General features: G+C 37.0%; 1 protein-coding gene across 1 annotated transcript in view; it reads left to right on the forward strand.

Annotated features, from left to right (window-relative positions):
- Positions 1-1686, forward strand: part of Lrriq1 (leucine rich repeats and IQ motif containing 1) — a 238734-nt gene extending 237048 nt beyond the window's left edge. Inside the window, exon 26 of the mRNA XM_023716257.1 lies at positions 1384-1686. Within this exon, the coding sequence (XP_023572025.1) occupies positions 1384-1536 (153 nt within the window). The 3' untranslated portion in view covers positions 1537-1686. The remainder of the gene's footprint in view (positions 1-1383) is intronic.
- The last annotated feature ends 10122 nt before the right edge of the window (positions 1687-11808 follow it).

Below are 11808 nucleotides of genomic sequence, written 5' to 3' on the forward strand. Positions count from 1 at the left end.
ATATAGATATAGATAGATAGATAGATAGATAGATAGATAGATAGATATTAGCATAGATATCCAGCTACTTTCTCTTAGTTAAATGAGAAGAAAGATTTGTGCTAATAGTGTTTGGACAAGATGTCATGTCTGCATCTTGTATTATGAATAACAACTATGAAGACAATATGCCATGTATTAATTATTGTAACTGTCCTACTAACCTATTTTAAAACTGTCTCACTGCTACTTCTTTCTCAGTAAAATTAATATATAGGCGCTGGGTAGATGGCTCAGAGGAATAAGAGCTTCCTTGGCAAGCACAAAGGTCTGAGTTCAATCCCTGGCTCCCCCCCCCAAAAAAAAAATATATATATGTACATCAGATTGTGTGTGACATATACCTAGAATTTTGTCAAATGATAAAGACACTGGGTAGATAAGAATTCATTCACCCTCATTTGGTCTTTGTAACTCACCATGTGGAGGTTGCCTTTAACCACAGTGTATTGTTATGTCTTTATTTTGCTCAAGTTAAAGTTCCTCCAGCAGACATTGTCGATAGTGTTCTTGCACAGGATTTTGAGCAAGCCCTGGCTTGGGCTAAATCCCAGCATCTAGAAGCTGTTTTCCCTCGCATCATGGAAACCCCGCCCCGACTCCCCTTCAGACCTAAACCATGATAAATCTTTACTTAATGACATTAGACGTTCTGTAAAACAAGATCTCTTAGGTAAGGAACAATTCCTTTGACTTTTAGGTTCAGGCCAAGATAGTAATAAAAGGATAAAGATAAATTTAGAAGAGTCATGTCCTTATGTCCTTGCAATAATATATCATAAAACTTCTGTATAATTGCATTTATCCCCAAATCAAACTTAGTATGTAATATCTTACGTTGATGATGGTTGTAATAAAGAGTTGGGTTCATGTGATGTTGTGGCATAGGATTATGGGATGAAAGATATTCAGGGGATCTTATTAATAAGACTAATGCTCATAAGTGGCAAAACATAAATATTGCAGGAAATAATATAATAGGACAGTTCTAACGTTCAGTTAAGAATTAAATAACATACTTGGTAAGTAAGTGATGCTAAACTGTTTAAAATCTTACCAGCTGCTTTTTGGACTGATTTTCATCAAAATTACTGTACTAAAATGTTTTCATTTGCTGTACAGACTCAAATAGCAAACCTCAATTTTAAAATCGGCTCTTATTTGCAAAAAAATGCTTTGACATAGTGCATTTGTTCTGCCTGGGCAGCAATAAAGGATTGTGGCATCATTTTGAGGAAGGTTGTTTGACAGGGCCTGTTTATTTATTTGGGGTAATGTGAACTGCATTCAGAAAATGCCATATTTTGTTTCATGATTGTATACATTCTCTCCCATTGCTCCCAGGCAAGGCTTGTAAGCAGAGAAGACATGGATTTAGACCTTTTTTCCATGACCAGTGGAAGCGATTTGTCTGTGAATAGAGAAAAAAAGAGTCAGGCACACAGACACTCAGCGGGATCTTCAAGTAAGTTGTGGTTTCCTTCAGAATTAATTTAGAAATCACAAATGAATTGATGGAACCTAATGCCAACAAGAATTCTTTTACGCATGGGGATAGGATGCCAGCAACTGGAGCTGACCCCAAAAATGTACATGTGAATTTTTCTTGCTTTAAATGTCTTCTTTGGTATAAACAAAATTAAATTATTTTGAGAATTAACAGCATCAGTTTTTATTTAATTATATTCTATGGTTTAGTGCCCCCACCCTGTGGATCATATGAAGTTCTTTGATCCTTTATTTCTAAAAGAAATTTTAGAATAATTTCAAAATGTTGAATTTACATAGACAAATGATTGGTTTTGGTCTTTTATCATTGATAGATATTGTATGTAATGTAATTTTCAAAGGAATTTTAAAGGAAATGTAGTAGATGGTACAATGTCAAAAAAAATGGTACAAAAATCATTTTCACTGGCTCCATTACAGTTACGCTTAGCAATGAGGATATTATATTCATGAACCTGCCACATACACCTATAACTTTTCATTTATAGAACAGGTAGCTGTATGTTTCAACAAATTTTATTTCAACAAAATTTCATTGCAGTTATGAACAATGAAAAAATCTAAAATATCTGCATGTCGTGGTATTTCAGTTGACTACAACCATGTTTTTGGTTTATACACTAGAGGTTGCAAAATACCTCCCAGGATGTTATAGAACATTACTATAATGTTTTTATAAATTTTGCAAATTTCTCAAAGTACCATAAATCTCAAAAGTCATCACATAAATTTCTACCTCATTAAAATTACTCAGTGATTCATGAAAAGGTTTTATTACTCACTAATGTTATAGTCGCATATACACAAAATCAGTGCTTTACCAAAGTGAAAATTTTAGTGATCCATAGAACTTTCCGGATAAATCAAGACGTCAAAATTATTGTCTGTGTTACATTTCATACACATACCCAGGCTTTATTAAGTTACAGTCATTTAAGTTCATTAAGATATGCAAATTCAGCATAAATTTTAATTAGCTTTCTTGACATAATAATTTTAATATGGCTAATTTTAAAGTATTTTCTATGTCTTAAAGTACTAAGTACTTAAATTTTCCTTATGTAATTATAGAATCTAGTCATTGAAAGGTTGATCTTTTGGTTAACAAAGAAATATTTTAAGTTTCTTCACTTAAATAAAATTATTGATGCAATGAAATTTCTAAGTTATTGTTATAATGTGAAAATTACTTCAATTTTTCACATTTCAGAAGGAATCAGCTTGTGTCACATATACTAGTAAATAATCCTGTTTTATGAGTATTATAAACTCATATATTTATGTTCTCAGAATCATAGGTATTATTTTTATATAAATAAAAAAACAAAAATTCCCTTATCATAGAGTATCAAAATATGTGTCCATAACATATCACTGATATGTTAAATCATAAATAGTTCAATAAATCAGCAACTCTCCTGAAATATACTTCCTCTTTCACTTGGATTACATTGAGTCACCGGTTTTAGAGAACTTAAGATCATTAGAACTCATTTCTTAGCACAATAAGAAATTGAAGTAATGATTTTTCCCTGTATTTAATTGTACTTGTCACTACTGACTATTGAAAAAACACACATTTCTATGTATAGGAAGTGATCATTTAAAATAGACCAGTTTTGCACCAATGAGGCAGCTTAGCAGTCTCAAGTACCTGCTTGGGCAAGCTTAGGCAGGTGCAGGGGACTGTGGTTCAATCACCAGCACTACATGCTGTACCAGCCCCGCCCTCAGGGTGGGCTGAACCAGCAACATAATAATAAAATAAAATAAAATAAGCCAACATAAAAAAACAAAAAAACGCTGCATTAAACAAGAAAAGTATTATGAATAAAATGCTACTTAATTATGATGATTACTAACCTGTGACATCAGCACTATACAGTACTAATGAAGTATGAGCCTTGGGATCAGTCATAACATGTGTTTTTCTTTTTGGTATCAGTCCTCCAGCTCAGGACCTTGAACTTGCCAGCCAGGCGCTGTGCCCCTGTATTTCTTAAAATGGATAATAGTAGAAATATCTGAGTTGTAGAGGTACTAGGATCAAATGTAGAACATTTAGAATGACAGCTAGAACAAAAGAAGTGATACTAAGTGTTTTTTATAATCATCACCTAGACATAGCTATAAAAATGAATCAACTCATTTAAGATATTGATGTCCCTAGTATGTAGGCACATTGTGTAACTGGTTTTGTTTATAAGAAACCTATGTTTGTATTTTGCTCAACCAAAATACTTGGCTTACCCTATTATTGTATGGAAATCTTTTAACCATTAGTTTTTGGATCTTAGACCTCCCTGGCCCTGGGCCAACTACTTTGATACTATGAAAGCTCTTTTTCCTCCAGCTTTTTCTGTCTTAAAACTTGTCACCTTGTTAAACTTAAACATTTCTCCTTGCTTTGCATGCCAAATGTCCAGAGTACTTTATGGGTAGTGGCTGTAAAACTCTCTTTGAGTCTTTGAACTTCTCTAGAATTTTCTCTTTCAATGTTCCTACAATATTGTGACACGTATACTTTAGAATGAGATAACCTCAGACTTAACTCACAAGTTCCATATCATAAATAAGTCATATTGTCATTGTCACCCAGTGATGTCTGAAGAGGTTTCCCCAGAGAGGAGATAGGGGTACCAACTTGCTCTGTGGAATAGGTTCTTGATTCATCAAAGCAAAAGAATATTAGGACACTTCAGTAAGATGCACAGGCCAATTTGTTAGAATTAGGAGCAAAAGAAAATACGGAAGGGACGTTAGCTTTAGGAGGTGAAGGGGGCCCAGCTCTGATGAAATGGATCAGTCTGGAGTTTTATGGATGAACTGGGGTTGGCTAACAACTTGTTGATCTTTATTTCAGTTGTGGTCTGCAGAATGTCTGCAGAGGTCCCTCTCTGTGCAGGGGAAGCTCAGTCTTCATGAGATGATTCTCCTGCTTGGGTCGCTCCCCAGTTCCAAAGACTCTTCCGAAGTTGAGGTGACTAGTTTTGGAGCGATGACTGAATGTTTGAGCACTCACTGAATGTCTTTGTAAATATCTTATCTTGGTGTCTTCAGTCTTGAGAGAAGAGATAAGCTATCAAGAGTTAGGACTCATTAATATTGGATTCATAGCTTCTAGAAGGACACTCCCTCCATGATTAACATGCCTGTATGCAGAGCTGAGCAGGGATTTGACCTAAGCTTTTAGAGAATAAAGTAGAGATAGACAAAATGGCTAAGGTTCTGCTTTCAGTCACCTATTGGTTGTCTTAGTTACGTATCAGGTACTTCTGTTGATTTTGTTGTTGTTGTTTAGGCACAAACAATTTTTAAGTCTTGACTGTCTCTAAAGAAAACACAAATTGTTCTTTTAATGAGTAATAGGTTAAGATCCCAGGATTTTGTCTATCCTGTGTCTCTGACTATGTCAACATGACTTTGGGTAAATTATTCAATCACGACTAGGTTATTAGTGAGGAGGAAATTAGTAAAAATATATGTGAAGTACATGATGTGTTGCCTCATCTATTGTAGGGAATTAAGAAGTAGCATCTGTGGTATTCCTTGTTTGTTGGTCTCTGTTCCTTGTGAATAATTTTAAAACAACCACAAAATACAGTTGTCTTCTTTTACAATCTGTTAAAAAGAAATAATATACTTTCAGCATGCTAACCTTCTCACGCAGTCTTTTCTTAGAGTTTCCTAAATGTTTCCTTTTGTAAAACAGATATGCCAGATTTTCCAATTTGGATTATAGACTGGCAAAATAGTTGGTTTTACTAAATTGATTTGTTTTTCTCTCTCAGTTTCCTATTTATTAATTAAAGTATGCATCACAATAAATTTTTATTACAAGATCAATTTAAAAATTGTTTAATATTATCTTTTCTAATTTTTTAATTTTTTGCAAGTGTTATAAATAAGACAACTTAACAAATTTACTTTTCATATAAAAATATTAGCAAATTAATACAGCAATTTAACACAATCTTTTCTCTTCTTTTTTTAAAAAATATAATATTATTGTTGCTGTTGCTGTTGTTATCTTGTTTTTAGGACACAGTCTACAGCGTCTACAGGGTCTCTCTATACAGGTCAGACTTGTAGTGATCCTCCTGTTATCAGCTTCCCAAATGCTGAGATTACAGGCACCCACCACAATGCCCACTCTCAATCTCCATCTCAGTGCATGCTGGGGGTGGAGCCAGTACAGCACACCAGGGATCAAATCCTGGCCACTGTGTTCTGCCTAAGCAGGTGCTTTAATTATCTGAGCTATCTGGCCAGTCCCACAATCTTTTCTTAATCAAAACTAAAAAAACATACTGCTTGTTATTCTTCCAAGTCATGAAGTATGTAGATCCGTTGGTAAAAGAGTAGAACATTCATGAGTTGTAATACACCTTGGTGTGGTATTGAATTTTTCTGAATCTGGAAATAAATATCATTCAGAAGTGGATGAGTTCATTTGGTTACAGGCAGTAAGGCAGGCTGCTGAGCAGCAATGGCCTTGTTTTGTACCAAGAATGACAGTGGAGATTTAAGTGAAGTACAGTGTGAACAGAGCCACTGAAAGGAAAGCAAGTGGTGAAATACAAATACGTATCTGCAGAACACTGAGCAGTCTACCTAGATCATACACTCCGTACAGAAACGTTTCACAGAAAATGAGGCTGTATCGAAATGAAAGTCTAGTTTTAGGTAAGTTTGAAAATGAAGTGAAAACTGGAACATTCCTACTAATGACTAACTAATGAAGACTCCTGAAAATAATTTGGGGTTTTAAAAAGTTTAAAATTAGTTGGAGTACTAGGAGTCTGCTTCTTTTTTTTTATTATTTATTTTTGTAATTCGTTATAGGGTCTCACTATACATCTTGGACTCGTGGTGATCGTCCTGTTTTCAGCCTCCCCAGCGCTGGGATTACAGGCGTGCACTACCATGTCCAGACTCATTTGCTGGCTCAGCACACCTTGGAGGCAGGGCCTCCATGGCATGTGGGACCAGGGATCTAACCCTGCTCCCTATGCTTGCCAAAGCAGGCGCTTAGTCCTCTGAGCTATCTCCCTGGCCCCTGAGTCTGCTTTTAACTTGTCAAAAAAGATTACTTTGGGTTATCAAAAGGACAAAAATGAAATAGTTTATTAAATTCCATGCTTAATACTTTGTAGAGATTGAGATAGTACAAGTGGTAGCTATAAAGCAAATGTAGATCCCAAAACTGGACATCAGGGTTTATATCAAGTGAGACAAGCACAGTCCAATATTATGACTTTTAATTTGCAACTCAAGAATTATTGGCACGTTGCATATTCATGATATATGTGCACACATACACATTCATATATAACTTGTGTTTAGCCGAATGGATAATGCTGTAATGAGTAAACTTGAAATTTAAATGGCATTACATATATCTCTGGGTTACTATACAAATCACGCATCAGGACAGTAAGCTTGCCTCGAATGTTAAAAGTACTCTTGCAGGATACTAAGAAAACAGAAGTATTTGTATGTGCTTAGAATGTAATGTGCTAAGGGAATATGATGAATAACTGAACCATTGCAGTTCCACTGCTATATCCTGTGTTTATACTGCTTTATTTTTCAATACATAATGTCATTTTGAAAACAAAAAAAAAATCACTTCCATCAACATTTGGGGGTTCTCTCCTTACTGTGTATATAAAATTTAGACTAATAAATGGTGGCAGGTGTTCAAGTAAGTTTGCCACATATTAGAGAAATAGTACTCCATGATGGAACAAAATCAAAATGAAGATGGGATTTTAAAGGGCTTGGCTCCGTTTTGGAAGAAAATTTATCTCCGAGGCCTTAAATAGGCTTTCTTTCAGATTCATTTGGCCACAAGTGTATCATTTCTATTTGGAGGGATTTAGATTTCCTTCTTATCCACTGCTGAAGTTTATGTTCAGGAAGGCATAGAATTTAATCATAGGTGCCTAGATAACTTCCCTTTAATATATATTGTATGAATGAATGAATGAATGAATGAATGAATGAATGAGGCATACTTTAGATTCATGAGAGATGAAAAAGAAGGCCTTTGGCATTTTCTTTTCCCATAGTAGGAAGCAGGCTGCCTTATTTGCTTTTCTTGTTGCTAAGACACATTCCCAACACCCACAACTGTAGGAAGGAAAGGTTTATTTTTATTATTATTGTTATTGTTATTGCAGAACAAGCGAATGAACTCAGGCTCTTGCACTTGCCAGGGAAGCACTTATTCCACTGAGCCATCTCCCTGGCCCCAGAAAGTTTTGTTATGGCCCAGTTTGTAGAGGATTTAGTCCATAGTCTCAGCTGGTGCCAAGGCAGGAAAGCATAGTGAAGGAGAAATAGTACGGCATGTGGCAGGAAGCAAAGAGCAATCAAAGGCTGAGTGAGAGAGAGAAATCCTACCAGGTCACACTGGTAGCCACCTGATCCTCTGAGTAGATGTTGCCTCTCAAATCTCATTTACATATAAACTCATCTTTAAGCTAATCCACTAATGAGTATCCCACGCTCATAAGGCTATCACCTTCCCAAAATCCCACCTGTGAGCACCTGAGACTTTGGGGCTACATTTAGGTTAAGTCATCACCCAGGCTGTATTGATGAAGTAGTTGAGATTTGAGTAGAATTCTCTAGATATGCCAGAGCTTCTAAAAGTACTTGACCTTCCAAAATCCCTGTATTTACAAGCATTGAAGACTGTATCTACATCTATCCATGTATTTACATCTATCTACAAGGCCTGCTGGTTCCATCTCCAGCCCTGCAAGAAATGAAGCAAAACACAGATATTTACAGAATGTTCTTTAGAGGCTTTGTACATTACATAAAGGAGAACAAAGCCTGACCAATATGCTTTCATCCATCATGGGTTTTTGATCTGTATCAACATAAGGTCCCATCCAGAGATAGATATACTGTAGGTTAAATGGGACAAGTTTAATGCAAGAAATACTTATTGCGCTAAAGCAGAAGAATAATAAAGAAATTTTATATGATGGTACCATACTGCTAAGGAGTAGCACCCAAGAAAATATAACTTTCAAAGTGCTTTAGCCCTTGTTAGTGAAGGTAGATGAAACTACCACACTGTAGTGACATGCCCTGAGTGGATCATGCCAAGGATTGTCTAAAGTCATGGGCAGACCATGGACAACCCTGCAGAGCATGGAATGGGAGGCAAGTGATCACCAATTGGAGGTGTTGGAAGTAGTAGACCAGGAAGGGGCAGCTGGTATGGGCAGAAGGTGCAACTGGCTTTGGTTTCCCTATGGAAAGGGTGGTACCCCTGCCATTGCTGAGCTGAAGCTACGTGGATAAAGAGATATGCTGTTCTGGACCTGTAGCTCAGGTAAGCTGCATCGCAAGTGTTGAAGCCCAGGAGAATTTAACCTATTTCCACCTGTGGCAGAAATTACAAACCCCCCTGCTGGTGCAGTATAACTCTGGCACTCTCCTGAAAAAGCTTAACATTGTTCTCATTTAATAAATAAATTGTTATTTCACCTGACATAAGACAGCTAGCTCACATATAACTTAAAATGCAAAACTCCTCTACCAAAAGTCTCAACAGTTGCTCCACTTTTCAGAACTCTAAGTCCAAGGCTCAAGGCATACCTCTATAAAAGTAGAAAATAAGTTACATGATTCCAAGTTACAGTGCCAGTGAGCAAAATTCCTATTCCAAATGAGAGACATAGGGAGATAGGAGAGAATAGGACCGGAACAGGACCGACACTTATCAGGGAAGACATTGAGTACAGTAGCTTGATGTCCTGCATCCAAAACACAGGTGGTAAGATGAGAATTCCAGAGGCAGGAACTACCCCCATCTGTGGATGTGCTGGTTGCAGACAACAAGGCCCTTCTGTCTCTTGGGCTGGCTCCCATTCACGGCCTACAGCTCTCCTTGGCAGATATTCCATGCTACATATCTCTGACTTCCCGGGGTGAGCACTGCATGTTGGGCTTCGTTCCCACAACTTCGCACATTTTTCCCTGCTAGGCTCCTTGCCTGGCCTCCCTAGTCTTCCTCTGATATCTGGATAGAAGTCATCTCCTTAACCTCATAATTATTGCATTCTGTTTGCCAGTAAGAGCACACATGGGTGGTGCAGAGGTTTGCTCACAGAAGAAGCAGTAACCAGATGCATTTGGACCCTGGCTGTAGTAATCCCTGAGGACCAGGATGGCCAAGAACAGTGAAGTGAGTCCTGGGGATCCAGCTCCTTGGGAGACCTTTCTTAAACTGAGGTCCCAGGAACCCTCTTTTCAAAAGAAAGGTAAAGAATGATCGTATGTAAGTTGCGTTCTTACACATAGTAATAGGCGATGTAGTATTGGTGGGAATGCCTGTTTAGGGACCAGGCAGTCTAATCTATAGGCTGTGCTTGGCTCTTCCCCAGTTTCTTTGTGATCTTGGTTGAATTACTTGCCACCCTTCTGAAAATGTAGCAGGTAAAGGGCAGCCTAGCATAGCAGAGAACAATTCAGAGTAAACTAGGTTTGAATTTGAATTCCACTTCACGTTCCCATATTTTGTAAAATTGGATCAAGTATTTGAGGTTTGCTTCGTCCATTAAGAGAATGCTGTAGTAAGAATGATTTATGTGTAAAATATTTTGGACTCAGGCAGGGAGTGAGGGAGAAAGAAACCAAGCCTGGAAGTCAAGGATCTATGTAGCTTTCAAATTCCATCATTCTACAAGTAGACCAATGAAACTCCATAGAGGGTGTTTTCTCTTTCTTCCAGCTAAAAGAGTAACATGTTATTTTTGATGTTTGGTAGTATGAAAAGCATGTTTATAAGTTAACATTTCCTCCTCATCAGAATACTTATAAATGACCCTGATGACAAGGATTATTTAAATTGTCTCTACTTAGGCTATACACAGTCGATCTAAAGAGGAAAGAAATAAAATGTCTCTTGAAATGTTTTTTTTTTAAAAAAAATCTGAAAATTATGCCATCTGTGAAAAATGACAGCTATTTTATGAAATCAAGTGAAACTTTAAGAATCTTGGAGTGATTCTAAATTCAATACTATTTAATGGATCTGGATTAACAATATTCTATTGTGTTTACCAGTCAGTACTATAATCTCAAATGCAACGGCTGGCCAGATAGCTCAATTGATGAAAACACCTGCTTAGGCAGATGCAGGGACCAGGTTCGATCCCAGGCACGCAGTGCCAGCCCCCCCTCAGGCACGATTGTCTGTAATCTCAAGCTTGGGAGGCTGAAAACAGGAGGATCACTGTGAGTTCAATCTGTGTAGTGAGACCCTGTAGGCCCCATACTAAATACATTTTTAAAATATCAAATACATTTTCAAAGACAGAGAAAAGTTTCTCATTGAGAAGCCAATCAACATTTCACAGAATGGCTTTTGAAAAGAATCTAGAGCTTCATAATTGTATGTAAACTTCTTAGGGTGCAACTACTTTTAAATTGAGGGTTAAAGATATAAAAAAAGAATTAGATAGGACTTCCAGGTAGAAAATAATTTAATAAATTGCCCTGATAAAAATTAGTAAATTCAGTAATGTGGGTTTTCTAAAGTTAGTTTTGCTATTTATTTATTTATTTATTTATTTAATACAAGGTCTTGCCACACGGTTCAGACCCATTGTAATCCTCCTGTCTCAATCTCCCCATAGCTGGGATTACAGGCATGCACCACTATGCTCAGTTTCAGTGGCCGGCAGGTGTGCCCAGGGTTCCAAGTCTGGTACAGCAAGCAGTACTGGGGAATCAAACCTGGGTCCTTGAGCTTGGCAGGCAGGCACTTAGACCACCAAGCTATCTCCCCAGCCTCAGTGATGTGTTCTAAAAATGTGTGATGTTATATTGGGATAAACAGAGGAATATGATGTTAAACTTAAAGAGATCTTTCAAGTTTCCATTTATTGGACTCTATGAAATGTGGCTTTAATAAAGAACTTATTAATTCTTATAAAACTAATTAGAGAACCAGGATGGTAAGATACAAGTATAACTTCACGTATTTTGCAGAGAAATATGGTATATTAATGGAACAAAATTAGAAGGACACAAGAGGGTTCTGTATTTCTTTTTTAATGTATTTAGTACAGAGTCTACAGGATCCCACTACAGATCAGACCCATAGTGGTCTTCCTGTTTTCAGCCTCCCAAGCACTGAGATTATAGGGTGCGCCACCATACCCAGACTCAGTCACCCTCTCAGCGTGTCCTGGGGGATCGAACCCTGACCCTGTATCTGCCTAAGCAGGCACT

Source organism: Octodon degus, unplaced genomic scaffold, assembly GCF_000260255.1.
Source record: "Octodon degus isolate 3935 unplaced genomic scaffold, OctDeg1.0 scaffold00004, whole genome shotgun sequence".
NCBI classification, from domain to species: Eukaryota; Metazoa; Chordata; class Mammalia; order Rodentia; family Octodontidae; genus Octodon; species Octodon degus.